Source organism: Trachinotus anak, unplaced genomic scaffold (assembly GCF_046630095.1).
Source record: "Trachinotus anak isolate AG129_WGS33_773 ecotype Australia unplaced genomic scaffold, CSIRO_AGI_Tana_v1 ptg000004l, whole genome shotgun sequence".
Taxonomy (NCBI): domain Eukaryota; kingdom Metazoa; phylum Chordata; class Actinopteri; order Carangiformes; family Carangidae; genus Trachinotus; species Trachinotus anak.
In genome coordinates this window covers 8811650-8839524 of record NW_027273855.1, presented here as the reverse complement: position 1 = coordinate 8839524, position 27875 = coordinate 8811650, and the positions used below count along the sequence as shown (strand labels likewise).

General features: G+C 39.7%; 1 protein-coding gene and 1 long non-coding RNA gene across 4 annotated transcripts in view; both read right to left on the bottom strand.

The window, feature by feature from the left end:
- LOC139620284 (uncharacterized) overlaps positions 1-27875 on the bottom strand; it is a 266597-nt gene that overhangs the window by 43172 nt on the left and 195550 nt on the right. The gene's annotated exons all lie outside the window — the stretch shown is intronic.
- Positions 326-27072, bottom strand: nsfl1c (NSFL1 (p97) cofactor (p47)). 3 transcript variants are annotated; one of them, XM_071475627.1, is made up of 9 exons: positions 26912-27072; positions 26114-26214; positions 25817-25891; positions 23685-23850; positions 23366-23461; positions 21937-22046; positions 20936-21073; positions 5881-6051; positions 326-1371 (listed from the first exon to the last, which is right to left on the bottom strand). In XM_071475627.1, exons 1-9 carry the CDS (start codon positions 27011-27013, stop codon positions 1209-1211), a joined length of 1122 nt encoding a protein of 373 aa, XP_071331728.1. In that variant the 5' UTR covers positions 27014-27072; the 3' UTR covers positions 326-1208. The 3 variants fall into 3 exon arrangements, with proteins under 3 accessions (XP_071331728.1, XP_071331730.1, XP_071331729.1); XM_071475629.1 differs by having other exon boundaries at positions 25817-25894; positions 26912-27068; XM_071475628.1 differs by lacking the exon at positions 5881-6051 and having other exon boundaries at positions 25817-25894.

The window sequence follows — 27875 nt, the reverse complement described above, 5'->3', positions numbered from 1 at the left end:
GGTTGTATCATAATGTAATTATATTGCAAACATTGCTGAGATAGCTGAACCTCTTGCAAAAACTGGCAAGGACACAGTGTTTAATGCTTATGTTTGCTATGTAGCAATTGCAAAACTTACAAATAGCTCCTTTAACCACTTAATTAGTAATTTATGTGCTACAAATAGCCTCTTGGTTGCGTCTAGTCTTAAGGTCACCACCCAAGGTGATCTGGTAGCTAAGTTCATGTATATGCACTGTATAACAGTAATGGTTAACTGACTGAGAAAGCAATCACTAGAATCCATGTTGGTCTAACTACAATAAAAACACAGGACAATTGAGTTCTTTATACATCGACCATAAAATGGATTTATTTTACCAGAGGCCCAAACATATTTCTGTGTTGCCTGAAGATGCATAGAAGATGTCAGCATGTCACAGGAATTCAACTTCCACTAAAAACCAGAGTTTACAATCTATATCTTCTTTGAAAATTTGACAAACCATTGGTTTAACAATAAAGCCATGTGTGGCTGTAACGTTACATATCAAAATGTGTAACTGGGTCAATATTACAATCTGTAAGGAAAAAAAGAAAGGAGAAAAAAGGCGGCTTAAAAAAATAATTCCATCTTGATTTGAACAAAGGGATGAGTGTGTTAGTCAAGGTTGATAAAGGAGAGTAAGGCTACTGGTATAGGTTTCTTAGGAAGAAAAAAACCTCAGTGTTTCGTGATACTTTCGTGATTACTTGTAACTTTACTATTCCTAATGTGGTTCTGGTTTGTGCTGTTGAGGCAGAAATAAACTGGGAATCAGGTTTGGTGAGCATCTCTGCAACCCAGCTGCTGATCAGAAAGCTGGACTGCTACATGTTTTTGGGGTGAAACATCTACTGCTGTCAGGTAAACATGTCCCTGTCACAACTGCAATCCAACAGCATCTGCAGCTTTACAGAACTCAGAGAACTCTTCTCCATTTTGGAAGATTTTTATTCCCCCCCTCATTATTGCCCATCACAGACCACACAGGGGGGTGGAGAATAAGAGATGGGGAGGGAGGAGTCTGGGGGAGCAGAATGTTACATTTCACTTTAGAAAAACAAAAATCAGAAATTAGAAGTCCATACATAAGTCCATGTTTTCTTCTCCCTCAGGAGGGGCAGCAGGTTTCACATGGCTGCAGTTCTGAGCCACACCACCAGGGACCGACCTTACTCTCCTCCTCACTTTAGCCGTTGGACAATGACGGCGTTGAGGAGGTTGGCCTGCTGCAGTGTCTGGCTCTCATCTGACAGCTCCTTGTTGGGGAAGGTGGTCATGAGAACAAACTCTCTGGCTGCCATGGCAGGCCGAGCTGCTACAACGAACTGGCGCACATCTGACACCCTAAGGGCGAAAGAAGAAAAGAAATATGGGTTTGTTTTTTTGGGGGGCATTTTTTACACCTTTATTAAATAGGACAATGTAGAGAGACAGGAAATAAGGGGACGGAGAGAGGGAATGACATGCTGCAAAGAGTCTGGCCGCCCAGGAGTCGAACCAAGGACTTACCTGCTCTGAGCTTGCACGCCCATGTGGTATGTACCCTAACCACTCGGTTATCGGGTTGCCATACTGTATAAATCTTAACAGAAAGTTTTGTCCGTAAAACAGCTTTGCTATCTATATTAGCTTTTATTAAAATTTGTACAGTACTTGTACATCAGTGTTCTCTTTCTTGATTCTATCACTATCAATGACTAACCTCACATCCTCTGTGCTGGAAAGCTATCAACATGTGCAGGTGTGTGTTCCAATAATGAGTAATCTAATTATCGGCATCAAAAATTAACTGAGGCACATATATTGATGACTGCTGCATGCACTGTGAGCAATTTCCCCTTTTCAGAAATTAATAAAATTACCTAAGCTGTGGAACCCTGCCCCTTTTCTATGTCTATGACCTTTAACCTCAGTTAAACCAGTCTGCAGCAGGCTGAAGTTTAACCTCAGACACACTGAGCTCTGTAGGAGTTTAGGTGATCTCCAAGGGACACAGACAAAACCATGGGTGTACCTGAGAAGGCAGCAGCTGAGGAAATGGCGATGGGGTTAAAGATAACAGTGCAGGTTTGAACTTATCTCAGACTTCAAATGACTGCTAAGCTGAACAACCTCATTGGGTTTTGTCATTGAAGTAACTCTATGTTATTGTTGTCAAGCCGCAATTATCGGGGTCTGGGCGAGCATTTCAATACCATATGCATAAATTATTATTGAATATCCTGCTTCAGGCTTGCCTTGCCACTTAGGCCATCTGGGATTTTGAACCCCTGACCTTGGTATCCCCAGAGAAGGTGACGTATTGAGCCTCGAATGTTTGAACCTAGTTTCGTAAAAATCCACTCAGCCGATTCAGAGATATAAACGTAATATTTGTAGCACCCCCTCGAGACAGAATATCCCAAGAGTCTACAACAGTGGTAGGAGGTAAGGTACGGAGGAGTGCACCAAGTGTGCTTACAACAGCGTTAATGTATTTTGATTTATGAACATTTGTTTACATTTTTTGTCAGGATTGTCTGTAGATGATGTAGACCACATTCCATGAAAATCAGATGAAAGGCCTTGGACTAGTTCGGTTTAGGTTTATGTTTTATTTTTTGAAAATGAATAGAAAATTTTGCATTTCAGCAAAGGCGCAAATGATTTCAGAGATCAAAATGGCAAAATATTTGACTATATCCCACGACACTTTCGAGAAAATTGGCTAAGACGTATACTTCATTATCATAGCGCCACCTATCAGACAATTAGTGTCATTTATTGTGACCGAGTTGTGGGTGAAAATTGCAACCAATTTGTCAATTTTTGAGTTTTTCTCTTATAGATTTTCTCTGCAACACTTTTACCAGAGAAAATTAAGAAACAACAATATTATAGTAACTAAATGCAATTATTAATGATTAAGCAGCTTGTGAGGATTTAATTATCACATGTAACAAGTGCTATTGAAGTTTTGCTGAAGCAGGACTTAGGCCATCTGGGGTTTCAAACCGCTGACCTTGACATCCCCAGAGAAGGTAACTTATTGGTTGTGTCACTGGATAACCATGTGCTACAGACACTTTCACACAAGTTGAGATTATATGTGTAAAACTGGGGGACTTTTGCCTGTTTCACTTTAAAATACTTAATATGGTAAAAATGTTAGTGTGACAGTCCTGAAAAAATCAGACATATTCTGAGGGTATGGGGGGGTATCACAAAATATTTTGGTGATCAAACCAAACACCTTTTTAAACAATCGCCATCTACAGAATGTCTATGTCAATTTTGGTGGCATTTGAATGAAAACTTGTAGAGCTATTAATTGATTTAGCATATTTTGAAGAATATAGAGTGACAGACTTGTGAATTGACCATAGGTTATAGTGAAACAAACTTTCATCATCATTCATTGGATGTGCTGAAAAAATCTCAGCTCTGTAGGATGTACAGGTGATTTATTGTTATACTTTGAAGTTTGGAAGGTGGAATAATTAGAATTTTATATTTTTTGTAATAAGTCACACCCACTTTAATCAATCACTACCAAAGTTACTGCAAAGACCGGGCAATAACCTTAGATCATCTGAGCCAAATTTCAGACGATTCCTTTCAGCTGATACAAGATACAAACTTTTGGAATTTTGTAGCACCCTCTTGACACAGCATATTCCAAGACTCCATAACAGTGCTAGGAGCAGAGGTCTGGAATCATGCATTGAATGTTGTTACAATAGCATCAGCCAATTTTGCTTTATTAGTATTAATGTCAAATTTATATTAACAACACAGGTTTGAAAGTTTATAATTTCAAAACAGATTAATAAATCTTAATAAATAAAACTTTTTATCAGCATTATCTGTGAATGATGTAAACCAAATTTTGTGAGAATCAGATGAACAGCCTCAGACTAGTTTATGGGTGAATGTTCCATTTTCTGAAAATGACTGCAAATTAAAGCATTTTTAGAGCAGAAGAGTATTTCAGCAAAGGTAGAGATAATTTCAGAGATCATTATGACAAAATGATTTTCAATCTAGCCCAATCCGTTTTTCAGAAAACTGCAAAAATGTATACTTCGTGCAATTATATAATTATTATAATTTTTTGTGCCTGAGTTGTGGATGAAATTCGCAATCTATATGCCAATTTTGATGAGTTTTTAACTTGAAGTTTTTGCTGCAAAATCACTTTTACAGAGAAAAATAAGAAAGAACTATAACTGCAAGCAGTTATGAACGGGGTCCCCGTGCCCTGCGGGCTTCGCCAAAGTCTGGCCCACAGCATGACGTGTAACAGGCAAGTGTCAGGAGGCACAGCAGCGCCAGAGCTGCGCTTGTCACTGTAATGGGAGATGTAATGTAACTGGCAAAGGGCAATTGTGTTATGAATCAGATTTGTTGGAATAAGTCCGGCCCACTTTGACCAATCATCACCAAACTTTATGCCTGCACCCAGGAATCACCCTACATCATGCATACAAATTTTCGTACAAATCCGAGCACCTGTTACGACATGTAAACTTTCATGATTTTTAGCGCCCCCTATTGTCCGATCTGTGACAAATTTGGAATAGAGACTGTGTCCATGTAAAGCAGGGGTCATCAACTACATCTGTCGAAGGGCCAGAATTTGTCTCGGCAGACACTGTGGGGGCCAGACTTTCAAATAAAATGAAATAAAATTTACATTTTGGCCTAATTAATGTATTGTTGTTTTGATATTTTAATTTTCTTACAAAATTGATGGCATTTTTTTTTAGCCTTTATCAGTCAGGCTCCTATCTCCTATACCACAGCCAGCCACCAGGGGTGATAGAGATATTTTGCTTCGATATTTGTGGGGCTGTCATGTCCATCACTGGAAAAACTTCATGCCTTTGGGAACAAACTTGATCTGTTCCACGCAGATTCGTTGTCAAGGTGGCTGCTGCAGCAACATCACAGAGAAAATGAAGAAATTCATCATACAATTAGGAGGAGAATTCTCTGCCAGATTGGGATGGGTATAACAGGGATGTTATTGGATTTGTGCATGACCCATTCACTATCAGCCCAGGTGGAGAATTTTCTGCTAATGTGAGGAAGGTGATGCTGTTGTTCGAGGCGGCTATTGAAAGTGAGCTAGTTGAAATCCAGGCCGCCAGCGACATGAAGGGTGCTCTTCGTGGTGCTGAAAGCTTGAGGGCTTTTTAAGCCCCCAAGACTATGGTACATTAAAGACGTTGGCTATATATATATGTGCTCACCATGTTCGGCTCAATCTATATATGCGAATCTGCGTTCTGGAAGATGAACTCTATCAAAACACACAAGAGGAACCGAATGTCAAATCAGTCTTTAGAGGACTCCTTGCGAATAAGCCTGGCAGCTGCCAAGCCTGATGTTAAGAAGCTGATGTCAGAGGGGAAATGTAATTTCTCCCATTAACCAAGTGTGAGTATTTCACCTAAAAATCTGAGCAAAAACAATAGGGTTCCTAGCACTGCTAGTCCTGCGAATCATGCATGCAAAGCAGCAGGCTTGGACTCCCAACGAGAACAATAAGGTTCCCAGCAACATTCGCTGCTCGGACCCCCAATTATTTATTGATAGTCCACTTCTCCTTTGACCTCTGCATTTCTGAGCAGCTGTTACAATCAACATAAGCACAGGTTAATTTCTCTCCCTTTGAAAAGTTGAATTTTTATCAGATCTATAAGGCATTATGGAAAACACAGGGTAGAAATGTGATTTTACAGACTAAGTACATGCAGTTCTGCTGTCTTAAATAGCCTGGGAAACATTTGAGCAGCAGAAACAAACGTGCACCTGTTTAGACTAACTTGTGTAGATGCCAACTTAAGTTGAAAAGAGCAAATCAGTCACCTGTGGGTGTGGTTAAACTTTTGAACCAGCCTGCCACCATCAGCCAGTCGGATCTGAATGTTAGTGACGGGCTGGGAGGGGTCAAAGGTCACAGAGGCGCTGGCTTGGGCCTCAGTGGCAGCCTGGTCCTGCTGGGAGGTGGCCGGAGCTGAAATCAACTCTGGGGTGGCACTAGCGAGGAAAGGAGAAAGAGCAGGAGGAAGGAAAGAAAAAGATCAGAATTGATGGAATCTGTGTTAGTCTACATGTAAAATTCAGATTTTGCATTTAAACATTTGATAAGTTGTAAGACCACTTGTTTTGCATGTATCTGGGCTGCAAAGAACAGGAGTAAAGCTGGCAATGACTTTGCTTGCATTTATTTTCCATGCATCCTTTACCGGCAGCACATGAGCAAATATTTCCCTCCTCCAATCCCGTTTTCATTTTCTTTTCATTTCACCCATTTCCTTATTATTTCACCCCAATGTTTAATTCTTCTTTATATATCAAACATATCTTGTTGATCATTTTTCCATTTTAATTGCTATTTGAGTAATTCATATTTCAAACAAATGAATCAAAGTTTTTAAAAACTCAAATTATTTACCATCATTGTTCTGTGAATACCATGCATCTCCAAAGTGTCAGGTTTCATAAGTTAAGAAAAAATGTTTTCAGCTTTGTGAAAATGCAAAAAATGTTTAGATAATACAAGGAACTTCAAAGGGTTTATTTAGCCTAAGAATTAAGATAATTTTCTCTCATTCTTTAAGTTGTAATATATTTACAATATTCAGAGTAAAATTGTTATCATTATTATTAATATTTATCATAAAAAAACAATCCTTAAATTTATCTGCGAAATTTTGGAGATATGTTTTTTACTGGATAGTACCATATCATTGAATAAAATGCAAGTTATTTTATTAGGTATTAATTTGTTGTTTTTTTTTTTTTGTTTGTTTTTTTTTTAAGAACAAGGCAGATGGATGGTAACTTCTTGTCTCTGATTATCCCAGATTATCTTCATGGTACACAAAGTTTAATTTCAAGATTTTGAAGACCTTTTCAATACCAGAATGCAATGAAGTGAACAAATCATACCCGATTTCTTTTCAGTACTTTGCAGCTGTAACAAAAAAATATACTCGCCCTGAATGAAAATTTAAATTAATGCAACCTGGACCAAGACTAGCATCAGAAAATGGATGGATTAACATCTAAAAAGGGATTAAACAGGTTCATTTAATTTACACTTGCCCATTATGAGACAATGCAGCTACTGAGCAGCAACAGTGAGTGTTCTGTCAGATCTGACTGAAACTCCTACAGCAACAATCCCATCTTCAGTTTACGGGTTTATGACATTTCCCAGGAGCCGACAACCACATACAAACACATTTTAACATTTTACATGTAACTAACATTGTTGCGTACAGCAAGCAGAAGAAAATAGTTAAGACTTTTAAAAGACTCTATGGCCCTTTCTTTCAGGAAAGTGGATTCAATGTTTTTTAAGAGCTTAACACCTGCAGAGACCTTGTCACTAGTTGCTCTGCCAGCATCCCACAATTGTCTACAGCAGGTAAAACAAAATATCAAGACCTCTGTAAATAAAAAGACTTGTTTCTACCTTGTAAGTTTTTTTAAAGAACTGCTTTCAATGATTTTAAAGACCAGCGTTAAAGACCAGAGTACACAGTAAATTTCGCAGTGTTAAATATGCAGTGTCAAAGTTCAATGACTCTTTCAGAGTTTTTACAACAACAGATTGAGTAGAATGCCCCGTAGTGTTGGTGAAAATTCCCGGAGTTAGAAGACGTTGTGTTAATTTGACTCTGGAAAGCCCCGCCCACCTCCTCCGCAGTCAAACCGTCTAAGATTTTTCTCGACGCCATTTTCCTCCTCCTTGAACGACTGCGGTAAGTTTCTTGTTTTCACATATTAAACCACTTTTTATGTTGGCATTTCAACAGAAATTTTGTTTTAAAAGAACATTGTGTTGTTGGCCGCCGTGTTTGAACTGGTTTTGTATCTTAACAACTAATTTGATACTGCTACCATGACTGTGTGAATACCTAGCTTAAAATGCACGTGTGTCCAACTTCACCATGTCCGCAAAAGGTATAATTACCTTTTTAACAATATGATGTGGCGAAATAATTTTGTTGTGTTAAACATGACTTAAATTCAGGTGCTTGAGAAAAATAACGTTAATCCCCACATTGGCGGAATGGTTCAAATCAACAGGTAACATTAGCCTAACTGTGCAGTGTGCCAACTCCGGGGTTTTTTTTGTTTTTTTTTCAACTGGTGACCAAACAAATCTACCAGCTAAGTTAATTACTTAATATTATATCAGCATTTGCCTGTGTTGGTGTGGGGAGTTGGCAAAATTAGCAATGGTTTGCGTTAGTAACTAGTCTAACCTCAACATTAGTCTCACAGTGATTGAAATTATGGTAAATGAGGTCTTCTCAGTTTTGTAAATCAGTTTAGACTCGTAACGTTGTTTCAGCAATAAAGAGGGACTATATCTGTTTTTGGAGCGATTTTTCCGCCAAGCCTACGGTAACATAAAGTGCACAGACTGGTGTGTTTTATTTTGAAGTAGAAAGGGAAGTGGTCGTGCACACTGAGTCGCGTCTGGTCTGAACTACACCATCGGTTAACTTGAGCGGCGAAGGGAAGTGGTCTCCGTTCCGCGGCGCGTCGGCATCCGGTGTGAACCTGTGCGTGATGTAACGTTACCGTCAGCTATAGCAGCTGTTGCTCCCAACTTTGTTTGTTTTTCTAATTTGCGTCCACGTTAAAGTGAAGTCACACACAAAATAATGATGATTTGGAGACGCGGTGAGGCACTGGAATCATACGTCGTCTGTTTGAGTGGTAACAGTGGACGCAGGTAACGATTTGTTAGCAGTAGTTGAAATATTAAGTGAAAAATAGGTCAGTAAAAGAGAGAGCTTATGATCATATAGAACTGCTGTCAAATCATCATCAAATTTGTGTTGTTACAGGTTGGGACACTGACCTCTCATCGATTTTGCTGCTGTTACACTTCCCCCCTCTGCCCAGGGTCGTAAGAGACCAGGAAAGGTGTCTGCTTCCCAAGTGGAGAAGCATCTCGTGGTCTTCAAGAAGGTTTGTATTTGTTCCTAATTTTATCATTATTAATAAGCATATATGGTTGTGACAATGAGGAACTGTGTGCTGCAGGAACCATGTTGATTAAGGCCAGACTTGGTGATGTTCAAAAATTTGTAAGAATAACGGAGCCAGATCTGAAGGAGTTTTTGATTGCAGGTAAGAAATTGACATTGGACTCGAGCTTTGCACTGGAAGCTGCTGAGAGTAGTTGTAATAGTAGCTTCTGAATACAAATGTTACCATCTCTAATCACATTGAGTAACTTTGAATGCATGCTTTCTGTTTTGCTTAAAAAGTAGTAATAATGAGTAGTTTTATTTCACACTTTATTGATGTTTGTTCAAAAGTAATGTTTTAGATTAATTGGATATGTGTATTAGGCCAACATGAACTCATAAGTCTAGTTTACACAAGCATTTCTCTTTTCCTGTAGCATTTGCAAAGTTTGGTGTGCCAGCTGTGACAGACAGTGTGAAGGTTTTTGATAGTTCGGGGACTGAGTTGGATGAGGACGTATTTGAGGATGTAGTTAAGGATCCCTCAGCTGGAGTGCTAACCATCAAATATGACACAGGTTTGTCTCAGCCACGTTTGTAATTTATATTACAGTATTTAACAGACATGCTAGTTTCTTGTGGTTAATATTTGTCCTGCTTCTGTTTGAAGAATCTGTCTCCATGATAACATCTCCTGAGCTGTCCGAACCACCATCCCTTGATTCGTCTGATTCTCACGATACAGACATCCTTTCAGAGAGTCCTTCTAGTAAACGGCAGGGCTGGACACAGAAGCCAAGAACGTAAGAATTAACACACAAACTCCAGAGCACAACAGGAATTATTTTTAGGTCACCAAAGGCCATAAAAAAGAATATAGTATGTAGTCTTTTTTAAAATCCCTACGTGTTAAAGGGATGTATTCTCAACATGCTGAATTGATTTGCTCTTTGTTTGAAGTTGGTGGAATCCATTCTTACCAAGAAACCTGGTGGGGAACGCATAATGAATGAATATAATTGAACCAAGTCCCTGACAGATGAAACCAGAAGAAAAATGGTGAACATACAAGCAGCTGACATGACGGAGAAGAATGGGTAATTTTATAAATAGTTTTTATGTAACTCAGTGTAGCTTTTATATTAAATTCAAATCTTTGTTAAATGCAATGCATAAAGAAATATTTTCTTTTTTTTGTTTGTTTAATCTTGGAGTACATCACCACCCAGACAGGTGAAAGAAAAGTATGCCAGAGGAATTGTGAGCTTATTCCCCTACCTCAGTGATCCATTCTACAGGACCGGTTATGTAAGCACACACCATAATGGCTGTGATAATGTTAAATGCTGCATTGAAACATTCTGATTTCTAACAGAGCATACTTTTAAAGGTTTAGAGGGTGGGGCTACAGGAAGGATGAAGGAGCAGAGAGGGAGGAGTGGTGGATTTATATTCAAAATGTCACTCTTTTTTTGTTTTGTACAAATTCACTTAGAAGCACCTTAACTTAAAAAAAAAACTGTCTGCTGAGTCTCTGTTTTTCTTATCCTTTCACCCTCCAAGGAACATTTTTATGATGGCGAGAGTGGCACGGGGTACTTGGCCTGGAGGATTAAAACTATTCAGAGATCCACTGCTAGAGACAGACGATCATCATATGGAGGTAACACTTAAGTAATTCTAGAAGAAGATCTGAAACGTTGTTGTTTTTTGCCTGTACGTTTATATGGCTGTCAAAATATGGTATTTTTTCATATTGTCCAGCATCATCCGAAGGGGCATCTCATGAAGATGGGCCAAGAGGACCAGCCGCCAGACGAGAGCCTCAGTTTGTTCCAGAGACTGTCCTGAGTGAAGATGAGTGTAAGGAAGCCATCGCACTGATTAAACATTCAGCTGATGAGGACACAATCAAGAAGAAGATGAAGCTGACGTTTGATTTCCGTCGCAACATGGTCCTCGACCCACAGCAGTCGAGCAACGTACTGTCTGTCTTTCCACGTTTCAAAGATGTCAAAGGCTTGGTAATTATTTTTCATTATTTTGACAGTGTTTTGACAATTTCATAATTATGTAAAAAGTAAGAGTGTATTTTAGTGACAGCCAAACAATTAACACAATTGATCTGGCTGTGAAATCTTGAAGTTCTTCATTATCCTCACCATAGGTGGAACAGGATTTTGTTCTGATGTTTGGGGAGGATGTCTCTAGCAAGTTTCTGGAGAAATGGATGACGACATTCAAGAAAAGGTCATCCAAGAATGCAGGTAGCTTCCATCCACCAGTGAGCTTGAAGACCTCCTCCTGGCAGCTGATACTCCTGAGGATGGCACTGAAGTGGATGACGACATTGGTAAGTATGACTTGTGAAATATTTTACAAACAGTGTCTGGTGCTGTTTGTGTGATGTGTTAGCAGTAGTTTAAATATTAAGTGAAAAATAGGTCAGAAAAAATATAGAAATGCTGTCTTTTTGGTATTTTGTAAAAAAAAAAACAAACAAAAAAAAACATCAAATTTGTGTTGCTACAGGTTGGGACAGTGACCTCTCATCGATTTTGCTGCTGTTACACCTGATTCCCCGCTCTGCCCAGGGTCGTAAGAGACCAGGAAAGGTGTCTGCTTCCCAAGCAGAGAAGCATCTCGTGGTCTTCAAGAAGGTTTGTATTTGTTCCTAATTAATATGTAATGCAATACTCAAGGATGTTTCACTGAGGGAGCTTCAGTTTTGCAGGTCATGATCACATACACACTTAAATAATACACATAGAAACTAATTTTTTGGGGGGTATGTTTGTGTTTTGTTTTCTCAGACAGGAATCAACATCCAGGAACATCTTGATTCGGTCACAACAAGCACACAACCCTACCTCCTGGCTGTAGGTCCACCAGTTCTTTGTCATACTTGACAAAAACGCCATCAGTTGCAGGTCGGCCTCCTCACTTGGCGCTTTCGACGAATTGTTTAAGGCGCATTACGTTTTTACAATCCCATGATGTACAACATGTTCACATTCATCCAGACCACTGTGTACAACATAGATGTTGGCAAAGTGAAGGAGAGTCCCCGTGTCGCAGAAGTCCGGGCTGGGTTGCTTCATTAGTACTTAAACGGATCTGTTTGACATGAAGTGTTTTGTTTGTCAGACTGAGTTAACTTGTGCGAATACACTTGTTAGGCATTTACGAGTAGTTCATGGTTACTTGGATGGAAAAAATCTTCGCCTTAAATGTTCTCAGACTGGATGCGGCTGTGTGCTTGGAACGTTTTCTGGGTTTAGGAAACATTTAAACACCAAACACACTGACAATATTGACCAACAAGTTCATAATGATGTCAGTTTAAACAGAGCAAATCTTGGTGACGCAGGAGACCTGGTGACAGCTAATGTAGAGGAGATGGTCACAACATCTACCCCTTTGACAAAGTCCAGTAGCAGCACTTTGGCTATGTGTGCTACTGCTATTGCACAACTCAAAACAGCTGGACTGAGTCAGTCCAATGTTAAGAGGTTTGTCTCATCCATGGAAGAGGTGATTTTTGAGATTCAGAGTCAGGCTAAGGATGTAGCTTTACAGTGCTTGTCTCAGCAGGATACAGAAAATAGGAGCACAATAGAACAATCCTTCCAAACACTGGAAAATCCATTCACACCTTTAAATTCAGAAGCAAAACTAAACAAACACTTAAGAGAGAAATGGGGACTTGTTGAGCCTGTTCAAAAAGTGCTTGGCACAATATTTGACAGAAGAAACAAAACTACTGGGACATATGACCAAGTCCTTGTAACCGATATGTTTTCATATGTTCCCATTTTGGAAACACTGAAGAGTATTTTGCAAAAAAAAGAATTTGCAGACATGTTCAAGCCCAGGTATATTCCCAAGGAAGGTGTGTATGCAGACTTGAGAGATGCCACCTATTTTAAGGAAAGCCCCCTATTTTCTATAGAAAAAGATGCCTTGCAGATCCAGCTGTTTTATGATGACTTTGAAACTGCAAATGTCTTGGGACCCAAAAGAGGTTTACATAAATTAGGTGCTATATGTTTTACTTTAAGAAAATTTCCCCCAATCTTTAATTCATCTTTGATTAATATTCATTTGTGTGCTCTCTTGCATGCACAGGACATCAAGCGATACAGTTTTAATTTGATACTTGAACCACTTATTAATGATCTCAAAGTGCTTGAGACAGAGGGACTTCAAATTCCAACTTTTGAACATGTGATTCATGGTACTGTAGTTCAAGTCACTGGGGGCAATCTTGGTTTTCCATGGTCTGTTTGGCTTTGTGGAGTCATTTGGGGCTCGATATTGCTGTCGTTTCTGTCTCCTTGAGAAACACCATTTTCAAACTGTATTCTGTGAAGATGATCAGGAAGTTGTTTTAAGAACTGTTGATGCACATGCACAGCACTGTCAGACTGTACAAACAGACCCTAGACTGCCTCATGTATATGGTGTGAAACGCGATTGTCTGTTGAATTCACTTCAGTATTTCAACACAGCCAACAACTTCTCTGTAGATATAATGCATGATATTTTAGAGGGGGTTGGTCAGTTTGAGGTGAAACTGATTCTGAAGTACATTCAAGGCAACTTCCTAAGTGCCGAACAAGTGGCTGGTAGAATACATGCATATGACTATGGTTTCCAACAGCAGAGAAACGGTCCACCTCTGCCAACAGATAAGTTGATGGATGGCAGTAATGATTTGGGGTTGAATGCCATACAGGCTTGGTGCTTGTTACGTAATATGCCTTTGCTATTTGGTGATTTGATCGAGACAGATGATAAACACTGGCATCTCCTACTTTTGCTTCTGCATATTGTCAACATTGTATTTTCACCAGTCTTGTCAGAAGGCATGACCACATACCTCAAACATTTAATCATTGATCATCATCGGCTATTCAAGCAATTATTTCCTGAAATAAATCTCTTGCCAAAGCATCACTTCATGATACATTACCCTCGTAGCATAAGGCACGTCGGTCCAATTTTGCACACATGGTGCATGCGTTACGAAGCCAAACATAAGTTCTTCAAGCAACAATTAAAAAGCTTTAAAAACATTACAACGACATTAGCAAAAAAGCACCAAAGTTATATGGCAATGTATCATGAATCTTTTAGCAAGGAAAGATTAATTTTAGGTCCAGGAAAAATGATGACACGTGATGAGTTCAAACAGGGTGCAGCAATTGCTGCAAAATTTGGAACCGTTTTGTCAACTAGTGTGTTTTCTGCCAAATGGATAAAGTATCATGGTACAGAGTACCGTCGTGACTTCATTATATGTACTGAGGTAGCATGTGAGATGCCTGTATTTTGTAAGATTGACACGATTGCTGTAAAAGATGACTCTGTTTTGCTCTGCGGAAAATTGATGGAGACATGTGTTTTGATGACCATTACCACGCCTTTAAGGTCAAGCTGCATCCAGACAAGGTTCTAAAGGTGTTGCACATAAATGATCTTTTTTACTTCAAACCATTTGATGTACAAATGAAGTATGGTACGACAGATGCCGCCTTATATGTTGTTCCATATTGCCATTTTATGCAGACCTAAGTGTCCTAAAGTGGTGGCATTGTTGGGCTGAAAGTCTGAAAAGTTGTAACTTGTTTTTTATGTAATGTTTTTTATACAGACTTGAGATAAGCTGTTTGGCACATCTACCTCAAATGTTATAGTTACAGTTCACTTCGAGCCCTGTGATGGCATGGCAAGTACACTGTTACACATCTTTACTGTTACATTGTGCTTGGTGTTGTGAAAGTGAATGTGAACAAGCTGTTGTATTGGGGTGCCTGGCACGGCAGGCACAACCATTGCACAACTATTCACATTTTTTTTTGTGTAACATGAACAGTTTAAGTGCTTTTGTACAACTAAAGGTTGATTTCAAATGTTAAATGCATCTCCAAAAGGTATTTTTGTACAATAAAAAGTCAAAAGTTAAATGAATTTTTGTGGTTAACTTGTTTTTATTCAATGGTACATTTTCAGTATTTAATTATGGATGGAGGCAATTTGACACTAGAATAGTGTAAAAATAACACTACATATTTATCTGTCCAGTGTTAGAATTAGACTCTAAGTTGGTTTTTCACAGCAACAGAGTAAATCATCAACACAGTAGTGTGTAAAATCAGTGTTTCCTTCAATAACTCAATTTAGTGTTAAAAAGCATTAGAATCAGAGTTGAATTGTCACCACAGTAGAGTAACTTATCAACACTGTACAGTGTTGGCCAGTGTAAATTTTTTACTCAATTTTGAGTTACTTTTACTCTGAAATTTTAACACTATGGAATGAGTTAATTTAACACCAATTCTGATAAGGACCAAATACACTCGGACACAGTGTTAAATTTAACTCTTTAAGTGTTGATTTAACACTGCAAAATTTACTGTGTAGCAGTTGTTTCTGCTTTGTGTGATTTAATAATAAGCTGCTCTTAATGATTCACCTTACACTTTGTTGTAAGCAGAACTAAGTAGCTTAATAATGTGTCTCATTCTTCACTTATTGCAAAAATCTTGTCTCTTTAAACAATTCTTGTAAGTGTAACTCTTAAAAGTTTAATAAATATAGGCATTGTACTGAAAGTCCAGTGGAGTTGTGCAAATTGGACATAAAATCTGTTAAATTAAAAAAAGTATGATAAGTAAACAGTGATTGTGAAGAATTTACAGTACATGTACCATTTTCTATTTTAAGTACTGTTATTTTATTAAGGAGTAGAGACAATTCCGTCATTGTGACTTGAATCTGCTCCAGCAGTTATAGGTAAAAATAACTGTATCACTCATATGCTTTATTAGTAACCAGTCATTTGTTAAGTCTCAATTAATTATGTTCTGTTGGGTACTCTTATTGTGAAAAACCAAAAAAAGAGCAAGTAGCGAATGTAAGCGGGGTATGCGGTTCTTTACGTATGCTGGTGGTGGTTGTGTTGTGCTTGTTGGCGGACTGAAGTAAAAGTGTTGCTATCTACCAGATGAAGTCGTTTTCATTTTAGTTTAACATGGCAGCAGAGGATGGTTAGCAACTACAGAGTCCCACCGAGCTTCGACGAAGGGAAGTCGTTTGAAAGCTGGAAGAATGAAGTCGCTATTTGGATCAGAGTTACAGAGTTGGAAAAGAACAAGCAAGCGCTTGCTGTTGTTTTGGCACTGTCGGGGAGAGCGCGGGAGACAGCGATGGAAATACCGGTAGATGACCTGGATAAAGACTCCGGTACGGTCACGCTGCTTGCAAAACTCGACAACTTGTTTCTTAAGGAAGAAAAAGACCTAATCTATGAACCTTACTCAAACTTTGACAAGATTACGAGAGACAGCGGTGTGTCAATGTCGGATTATATAATTGATTTTGAACAACAGTATTCCAAGATGCGTAAGTACAAGATTGAGCTTCCAGACGCAGTGCTAGCTTTTAAACTGCTGGACACTGCATGCCTGGACCGGTCGAGGCAGACGGCCGCCCACCCTGAGCCCGGTTCTGTTGGAGGTTTCTTCCTGTTAAAAGGGAGTTTTTCCTCCCCCCTGTCGCCAAGCGCTTGCTTGTTGTGGGAACTGTTGGGTTTTTTTCTCTGTAACAAAGTAAGGTCTTGACCTTACCCTGTAAAGTGCCTTGAGATAATGTATATTACGATTTGGCGCTTTACAAATAAAATTTAATTGAATTGAATTGGACATGAAAGATCGACAGCTAGCTCTGACAGCATGCACGGATCTGACATTTGCATCAATGAAGTCGGCATTAAAGACGATATTTGGAGGAAAAGTTTCTACATCCTGCATGGGGATAAACCAAGAAACTGCATATATCACTGAACAGAGACGACAAAGGGGCAAGTCGGGCCCACAAAAAGATCACAAAACACCATTGCCTGGCACAAATCCATTAGACAGGTTGCAAGTGTGCTGTCTGTCAATCCACATTTCACTGGGCCAAGGACTGTCCACACCGAGGTGAGCAGGTTAAGCTGACAGAAGAGAGTAACGCAGATGAAGTTGAGGAATGTAATATTACTCTCTATACAAAAGAGTCGCCCACTGAAGCAGAAATCTTTATGACAGAGAGTTTTGGTGCGGCAATTATTGACACAGCATGCACAAGAACTGTGTGTGGACAGGAGTGGCTGGATGATTATGTCACTGGGCTGAGCCAGAGTAAACTAAATGACTTCATAAAAACAGAAGAACCAAGTTGCAGACCATTCAGATTTGGTGATGGAAAAGTAGTGTATTCCACCAAAAGGTTAAAAATTCCTGCAAAGATTGGACAGACCAACTGTCACATTGAAACAGATGTAGTCCCAGCTAACATACCACTGCTTCTGAGCAAAGCCTCCATGAAGAGAGCTGGGACAGTTCTGGACATGGAAAATGACAAAGTAGTGATGTTCAACAAACCTGTAAAACTTTACTTCACAAGCTCTGGTCATTACTGCGTGAACATCATGGACAGCAAACAAAAGGGACAGGAAGAAAGTCAGTGTGAGAATGAAATACTGATCAACTCAGAGGAAATGAGTTCAGCGGCAAAACACAAGATCTTGTTGAAACTTCACAAGCAATTTGGTCATGCATCTGCAGAGAAACTACAGAGACTCCTAAAGAGTGCAGGTAACAAAGATACAGAATGCAACAGTCTTCTAAAGAAAATTGTGGGTGAATGTGAAATATGTCAAAGATACAGTAAAACTCCACCAAGGCCTGCTGTTGGTCTACCACTAGCATCTCAGTACAATGAGACCGTAGCTGTAGATCTCCATGAACTTGAACCAGGTGTATGGTATCTACACATCATTGACGAGTTTACATGGTTCAGTGCTGGCAGTGTTCTGACTACAAAGAAATCATCTGAGATAGTGAAACACTTTGTCCATGACTGGATAAGTGTGCATGGTCCACCTCAGAAACTGTTCAGTGATAATGGAGGGGAGTTTAACAATAATGAGGTGCGAGACATGGCAGAAAACTTTGATGTAGAAATAAAGACGACAGCTGGTTACAGCCCATGGAGCAACGGGCTTTTGGAGCGACACAACCAAACACTCTCAGAGATCATAATGAAGGTAAAGTCGAGCTATGACTGTGACTGGAGCACAGCAATGGACTGGGCTCTAATGGCCAAAAACACCATGCAAAGTGTCCATGGCTACAGTCCTCATCAGTTAGTCTTCGGACAAAATCCCAACCTGCCGTCCATACTAACTGATAAACCCCCAGCTTTAAGGGCACAACAAAAAGTGAGTGGGTGGCAAAACATATCTCTGCCTTACATGCATCAAGAAAGGCATTTACAGAAGCAGAATGTTCAGAGAGAATAAGGACAGCACTGTGGAAACAAATTCTTCATACAGATGAAAAATATGAAACGGGAGACAAAGTCTATTACAAGCGAGTGGACTGTCAAGAATGGAAAGGACCAGGAGTTGTAATTGGTCAAGATGGTGCGGTGGTGTTTGTCAGACACGGTGGAACCTGCATGAGGGTTCATCGCCTCAGACTAAAGAAAAAAAGGACAGAAAACATGGATCAAAATGTCACAAGAGGTGATTATGAAGATGACACAAATCTTGAGCGAGGACAGATCACTGTTGACAATAACACAGTAGACACTGAGGACACTGTACCTGAAGTGCAACAAAGTATGAGTCAAGTGGAGCCAGCAGCATTGCCCACCAGGATGCAGAAAGAACCAGATCACCTCACAAGTAATAATACAAGGGCACAAAATCCTGTTGAGAGGGAAATAGAGGCCAATCTGAAAATGGGACAAATTGTGACATACAGAGACAAAGATGGAGGGACCTTACACACAGCGAAGGTCTTAGGCCGGGCAGGAAAAGCTAAAGGTAAATACAGAAACTGGTTTAATTTACAATTTATTGAACCAACTGGTGTTGCAGGCACCACAGATACGGTTGACATGTCAGGTGTGGAGGATCTTCAGGTGGAAATGAATATGACTGACACAAACGCAACAGATGAGGATGTATTTGTAACAAAAGATGTATCATTTCACTTGGCAAAACATTAGGAGATAAAGAACTGGACTGACAACAATGTGTTTGAAGAAGTCAAGGATGAGGGACAAAAGTGTATTTCCACCAGATGGGTGTGCACTCTCAAAGACACAAGCACAGGACAAATACCCAAAGCACGTCTTGTGGCTAGAGGTTTTGAGGAGTTAGAAGTGTCAGAGCTGCAGAAGGACTCACCCACATGTGCTTCTGAGTCTCTTCGACTCCTGAGGCTAAGAGTGAAGGAACATTGTGGAAGCTTAAAAAGTGTGTGTATGGTCTTGCAGATGCTTCCTTAAACTGGTACAACAGAGTTAAAGAAATAGTGCTGACGGCAGGAGGTAAAATGTCTAAAGTTGATCCAGCTGTTTTCTACTGGCTAGATCAGGACTGTACTGTAACTGGTGTTCTTGCCTGTCACGTAGATGACTTCATATGGGGCGGCACACAAAGTTTCTCCACAACTGTGATACCTCAGCTCAGATCTGCGTTCTGTGTTGGTCGGGAGGAACATGAAAAATTCTGTTATGTGGGAATAGACTTTGTAACAGTCGACAGAAAAGTCATCAACTCATCTCTCAATGAGAAAGAAAAAGCTCAGCTCAGGTCCAAAATAGGCCAAATTCTATGGGTGGCAAGACAGAGCAGGCCAGATGTAATGTTTGATGTCAGCAACCTGGCATCAGGCCTAAAAGATGCAACTGTTCAGACTATTCATGAAGCTAACAGAATAATATGCAAACTCAAGTCGAGGAAAGTGGTTCTGAACTTTCAACAACTAGGCAGTGACAGTGGCTTAAAGATGATTGTGTACAGTGATGCCTCATTTGGAAATCTGACTGATGGAGGCACACAAGGAGGACACCTTATTGTCCTCATGGGAGAGCATGGGAACTTTTCACCTCTTTCTTGGCAGTCAAAGAGAGTCAAGAGGATTGTGCAAAGTACTCTTGCAGGTGAAACATTGGCAATGTCAGATGGGATTGATAATGCCATCTTTCTGTCGACACTCTTCTCAGAACTTACTACTGGAGATGTTAAAAACACTGTACCAGTAATCTGCATCACAGACAATCATTCACTGGCCGACGCACTTAAGTCCACAAAGTCAGTCACTGAGAAAAGACTTCGGCTAGAAATGAGCAGCATCAAAGAACTCATTCAAGCCCAAAAGGTTCAGCAGATCCTTTGGTGCAACACAGAAGAGGAGCTTGCTGACTGTCTCACAAAAAAGGGAGTTTCAGCTCTTAAGCTACTCAAGGTGCTAAATGATTAACAGTATAAATTGAGTTAAAGAACAAAACTTGTGAGTTCTTGTTATAAGTGCAAATATGTAATGTATATATATATATATATTGTATGTGTACATGAATATGTTATAACATGGTAATGCACTATTCATATACATGTTTTGTGTATGTATGCATAAACATGTTATTGGTTATTATTACTGCCATATTCATATACATGTTTTGTCCAAAAAAAAAGGACAGTGAGTTTGTTAAGTCTCAATTAATTATGTTCTGTTGGGTACTCTTATTGTGAAAAACCAAAAAAAAGAGGAAGTAGCGAATGTAAGCGGGGTATGCGGTTCTTTACGTATGCTGGTGGTGGTTGTGTTGTGCTTGTTGGCGGACTGAAGTAAAAGTGTAGCTATCTACCAGATGAAGTCGTTTTCATTTTAGTTTAACATCATTTACTGGAAGGATTCCACACAGTCCATCCCTAGATGACACAAACCCATGTAGAACAAATAAGACCAGTGAACCAGCCTTTATTTAGACCTTGCATTGAATTCAGCTGCAGCATTTTGATGTTTTGCTGAGGAGATAATACTGAAACCAGGTTCAATAAAACAAAAAGCAACACTACTCAATCTCACCTTCCCAGCTTCTGTCCTTCCCCTTCAAAGGCCTTGAAAGCCACTTTGGGTTTGGTGAAGTCCTCATCCCTGTGGTCCTCCATGTCCAGGTTTACCTGGCCTCCCCGAGACCGCTGCCTCAACTCCAGGGGTATCTCCCTACAGGTAGAAAACCAACAGGCAAACAGAGAGTAACCAAGACTTAGAAAAACTTATTCATGTCTTTATATCCTCCAGAGTTGACGATTGCAATGCTCTCATCACTGGTTTACTAGGTAAGACCATTAGACATCTACAGCTTATTCAGATGCTGCTACTAGGTTTCTGACTAAAACTAAGAAAAGGCAGCATATTACTCCAACTCCCAGGTCTTTGCACTGGCTTCCAGTCAGATACAGAATTGAATTCACAAAATGGTCTGGGCCCTAAATATGTTTATGAAACTTTTGGTGTATATCAGCCCAATAGGTCTCTAGGATCTGCAGGAGCTGTCAGTTAGTTGGCGCCTAGAGTTAAAACCAAACAGGGTGAAATGTCTTTCAACCACTGTGCTGGAACCAGTTCCCTATGGATATCAAATTGCCCAAACTGTGGCTGGCTTCAAAAAGAAGTAAAAAGCTGCTCTGTTCTCTACTACCTTCATTTAATCATGGACTCTAATTAGATATTATCCGTTTCATAATCTGTGTTTTTATATTGTTCTTATTCTGTTTTGCTTATGCTTTTTCATTTCTATTTTTTACCCTTCTTGTACTTATGTTAAGCACATTGAATAGCGTCTGTGTATGTAATGTGCTATACAAATAAATTTGCCTCGCCGAATTACATGTTATCAGTACTCCTAATGTGTGCTGTTTAATCGGACATCAATATTTAATAGTCACAAAGATGACTCACTGATATCAGTGAAACACCAGTTTTACCCATTTTTACATATAAACATTGAGGACAGTGTGTGTTCTCATGGACCTATAATTAGCTGCATATTTGTAACTTAGATTAAGTTGGCAGAATATTCTCACCCCCTCCTGATTGCTTCGAGGAAATTGGCATTTCCAGGATCGTTGTAGTTTCTGAGTTCACCATTATCCAGACTGAAACCTGTCTTCCACAGTTTAAGCACCACATGTACCTAAAACACACACACACACACACAGTATTAATATACTTAGATGGAGGTCATTCTTTAATATAGATGTTTGATATCTATCTGGGTATATACGGTATGTACTTCATCCAGGAAACAACCTGGAAACAGCATTTAACTTGTCATTTATACAGTATATTACTTAATAAACTGCTTGCAATCAAGTGACAGTTTAACTTGCTTTATGCAGTGGGGGTGGTGAGTCAGTGATTCAAGTTTTCGCCTCAGTTTAGTACCACAAACCCGTATTTTCAACTCCACTCTGCTGATAGCAGCTCTCTCCCTACCATTGACATTTCCTGTGGATGCTGAATTGCAGCCTGTATGTCAAAGAATACAGAAGATACAACCTTCAATTTAGTATTTTTTAAGATAATGACACATCAATTAGTTTTATTCCACTCAGGTCCAGTTTGATGTGTCAAAAACCCCCAAAATTTCAAAGTTCAACATAATTGTTGACCACTTAAATTAAATTCAGACATCTGCAGACATTTTGTATATTCCCAGATGATGTTCTCACAGAGCTTCATTGCAGCCTCCTTCAGCTGTTGCTTGTTGTGGGGGGTCTCTGGCCCTGTTCTGGTCTTCAGTAAGTGGAATGAAGGTCAGTCAGCTAGAGGATGATTTTCGTTTCATCATTCCACAGAACTTTAGTTTAGAACTTCACCAGTTTCTTTCTTTGTTTTAGTGAACTTCCGCCTGGCCTTTTTTTGAAGCTCACCACCAAATGAATATTTGTATATTGTGCTGAATCCTCTGAGATTAGAGTAATCAAATCATCTCTTGATCATTGAACTGGAAACATGAATGCCTACATCCTGGAGAACATCCTTGACTTGCTATGCAGTCCTAAAGGGGCTTTTCCTTACCATGCAAATAATGTAATACTCATCCACAAGACTCATGCTCCTCAGTTTACCAAGTTGTTTGTCATCTTCCAATTTTCATGTGCACACATGCTTTTTTAGAATGAACCCTACTGCTGATTTTGGCAAACCAACAACTTTTAAGATGTGATAGATTTTTGAGCCTTATTATTATCTTCTTCACTTGCATGTTTTTCTTTATTCCTCATACTGATAGACAGCTCCATGTCAATATACGCCGATCAGCCATAATATTATAACCACTGACACATGCTCCTCTCTCACATCTGCACAGCTGGCCAATCAAAGCATGAGGTGGGTCTGAATGTCAGGTCTTCCGTTTTTATCAGCTGAGGGGTCACCTAGACCAGGTTGAATAGTGCCAAGGATAAAGGAAACAGGAAAAAATCTGGAGGCATCAGGATCTGTACTCACATCCTGCTGGCTGTTGGAGGCTTGCCTCTCTCCAGCCACATAGGTTGACTCCTCCTCAGGGGCGGCTCCTAGCCTATAACCTCCACCAACGAAGGCCTAAGTGATGAGAGGTGATAATAAAAACAAGACATTAAAATGATCACCAAGAGGAAGGAGAATTGTAAACACAAATGAAGGTAATAACATTGCCTACCCACCCATTCAAGCAAAAGCAAATTAAAGTACAGATAGACTGCAGAAGAAATCTGCGATATGGGCACAAAACTATGACTGTACAACAAGAGTAGAGGGACAAAGGACATCAACATTGTTCATTCACCTTGGCTATACTGGGCTCTCCTGGACCTCTCCCGCTCCGGTCCAGAGGCACGGCTCCATGTTCTCTGGCTCCTTTGAACAGATCCTCCACCACTTCATTGGAGCTCTTCTTCTTGGGAGGCCCAACGATCTGTTGCCCGCTACGCTCTGATCCCCCTGCAAAAAACCTGGAGGGGCACATAGAAAGGTGTGACTATATAGACAGGGAGGGAATTCTTCCACAAAATACTTAACATAGTAAACACTCTGACAAAAAACAAAATGAAAGATCTACAAAGTGAAGTCAGTATTATGATTAAAGTGATCAATGTGTAGCTCATTGTCCATCAGGTGTTTCTTTCAGACATGAACCTTGTTATGTAAATTGATTGGCAATTTTACATCAGTCTGAATAAGTGCCAAAGTCACTTTTGAATAAAAATTCACTGTGAAAATAGTATTAGTTTGGCTATGTAACACTCCTGTAAAACAAGTCTGAATTGAATTCCAGATTAACATAAAGACCACACAGACACACAAAGTTAAATATGCACAGAGAGTAAATACACGTCTTGTTCCGATTTCTAAATAAATTAATCATTTAAATTGTCCTCTCCTTTAAAAATAATAAAACCACTTTAATTATTCAGAAAACACTGTAAACAAGCCAATTTTAAGTTGATGAAGACATTTGTCTCACCTTCTTTGTTCTTGCACTGAGGTATTAAAAAATTAAAAAAAAAAAAAAATTACACCTACAGTAATAATCAGACCGGTCTCCCTCCAAATATTTTAAACTTACATTGATGCCTGCTGCACAGATGCATGGCTCCAGCAAAACAATAACTTACAGCATGTAAGCAAGTAGGAATGAATTCAGTCCCAACTTATTGTCTTGATCAATCACAGATCCAGCCTATAAGATGACTAAAAACACTGATCACAGCAAAGGGAAAACATTTTAATTGTGATTACTGTGCCATCACGATTGACACTTTTGAACAGTGTAAATCGTGATGGCATTCATGGTGGTGCACTTGGTCATACACACAAAACATAACTGAAGTCAGTATGTGAAACTTGAAAAAAAGGGCATTAGAAAGAAGTTCGAACCCTGCTCACTTTCTCGCTGCCACACCACTGTCCAATCACTGCATGAAGAGGACTCACTAATCAGATTGCCGGTTAAAGAAAGTGGCAGAAATAATTGAAGTCAGCCTCCCCTGCTCCAGTGTCAGAAAGGTGTGGGAGAAGGATGTTGCAGACTGTTAACCTGACTGACAAGCACTTCATTTTAGAATCAATGACCCTTTTAGATGATCACCAGACTAAGAAAATAATGCATTACGTGAATCACACTACAATCACAAACTCAAACTATGTGGATACAATATGTATACTGCTCTTGAAAGGAAAAACACCAGCATATTGTTTATCTATCAAGTGTCCAGTTAACCCCTGTTTACATTGATTCAACTTGTGCAACAGTGTGAACAACTCAAAAATGACCTGTGCTATGTAATGTAAATTCTGCATAACTGACTCCAAATAAAACAATTACTGTTCTTTTGTTTAAGTTTAGACTATTTGCAAACCCACACAGTCTGTTAAAAAGAAGTCCACTGCATTCCCCCAGCAGCAGAATCTGTTGATGCTGCAGAAAACCACAAATGATCAGCCCACAGCAAAAAATATTTTGGTGCATTCTGGACTCACATTCACTAGGACTGTCTTTCCACCATCTAAACACAGTGAGGAGGTACAGGATGTCCCAACCATAAGAGAATCAAAAAGACATCCAAGGGCTACTGTTACAACTCACAAACGGCAGTGACTTTATTTGTTGACTTGCCTCTGTGTCCATTTGAATCCCTGATCCATTGTGAGGTGTCCTTGGGCATGACACTCAATCCTGACCAGCACCATTAATGCTTTTGGATAACTAATCTAAACTGATCTGTGAATTTCTCAAGGAGGAGTAAAAAACAGACAAATATCTCCTGTATGGTGATCAATTAAATCATGGCAGAAAAAAGCCAAAGTAATTCTTGAATAACATCTAGGGTTATTTCTTCCTCAGGTACTGGCACTGTTAAAGTGAGGGACAAGTTCGCTGACGACAAATAAGCAGACAATACTGGGACTTTAACTTACCTTTGGCCTTCCTCCTCATCACTCTCCTCCTCTGCCTCATGCATCAGATCTCTGAAGGAGGTTACTCGGGGCTGACTGCTGATGTTACAGAGAAATACAGGGTTGACGCACTGAGTTGTATGACACAAAATAAAATCTATAATGAACAATGATGGTGACTGATGAGAACACCACTACACAGAATTATGGCCCAGGACCATTTGCTAATCTGTACTGTTGGACTGACAAAGAAGCAGTGAGGAAGTGTGCCATTATTTTTTTCATCAGACTGAACTGTGGTATTAATAATAACATTACCTTGGTCCTGCAGACCGGGACACTGAGGAGCCTCCCTCTGGTTGAGGAAGCGTCACTATGTCGTCATCAGCTCCATCCTCAAAGAAACTGGCGAGTGCGAGCTGGGAGGAGGCAAAATTATTATTACGATGTCACAACAAAATCCTGGCGGACAGCTCAACTAATTGTGCAACAATTGTCATGTATGACCTTTCAGACAACATCCCTAGCAATAGCTAGATAACTTTGCTCTATCTACATCTGAGGTTGCTGAAGTTGTCTTTTTGTATCTATAACCCCACAGTTCCCAGCTGATACATTTATTTTCTCTTTCTAACGGTGGAGGCGCCAGTTGAGTACGAAAACTCTACTCATTCGGTTTCATTTTCCTTCTGTAATAGACTCTTCAAATGAAGAGGTAAAGCGTTTGACTTCATTATCCTAACAATAAACAACTACAGCATCAGAAGTTAACCTGTGTCCTTTAACTAAACTAACATTAACGCAGGTTACAGACTAACGCTAGGTAGCACGGCTCAATGCACTCTCGCCAGACTAGTGTTAATCAAAATTTAAGGGCCGACAATAAAATACCTTCTTGTAACCGTGACCGCCAACTTATTTAAATCAGCCTTGCTGTTGATGACAAAACCCAACCAGGCCATTGTCAAGGGGTGACTTGCACAAATTACCGGCAACACATGCTAACGTTAGCCAGCAAGCTATTCGTCTGATACTTGTCATGATACTACCGTTTCCTTAGGATTGCCCAAAGTACAGTCCACCGCAACTCTGTGGACAGGCACAGAAAAGAAGTACCTGCAGATTCCAACCGGCGGATTCCAGAAAAAAGCGGGCCCTCTCCTCGTCAACATCAGTAACAGCGACAAATTCCCTCACAGATTCCTCTTGGCTCGCCATTTTGATTTGCTCCTTCAACCGCTCGTCCGCCTCCACCTTAGGAAACAAGCAACACTTGATGGTTCCTATGTGTTTTCAAACTAAGGACCAAAACGACAGAGACTCAGACCGACATATATAAAATGAAACAAGATGGTCTCACACGCGAGTAAAAACACGCAAGTAGTAATTTTTAAGGAATATGCGGGACTTTTGTAGTTTTATTAGTCATATTCGCTTTTTAACATTCACGATTTGCTGCGTTGCTGACATATTCTTTTGACCACTAGGTGGCAATGTATCCAAAGGTTATACAAAAGCACATCTCACAAGCATTGTGTGGAACAGTGATTTTAGGTATTGACCCAGGGATCTTAGAGGAAGATGTGCCAGTGTGCCTAGGAGCGTATGACTGCATGCAACTTACATTTCTGTATGTCCTATGAATATGTTTCACAAAAGAGATGATGAAGGATCAGTAGTTTACTTTAACCAAATTATGTGCACTGGTTAGCACCTTTGCACAGGGCATGCGTCTTAATTGTTTCTAGGGGGAAAAGCATTAATGGGGTTTTCATACATTCACTGTTGCTTGTTTGATCTTCAAAGGTAATTAATCTGTAGCAAAGTGAGAAAACCATGTTGTCATGTCACATTGTGAAGCGCAACACCCCTCTCTCCTCAGATGCACACAAAGAACAAGATGAAATATAAAAATACAATACATCACACTTTGGAGGTTTAAATGTTACAGCTTCAATACCTGTGTGATGAGGCAACAACACCCAGATACAGGGCAAGAGAAGGATGGAGACAAAGAGGACAGCAGAAAATGGAGAAAGATGTTTAGACCTAAAGACTGAAGCTTTAAAAAGAAGTGTGT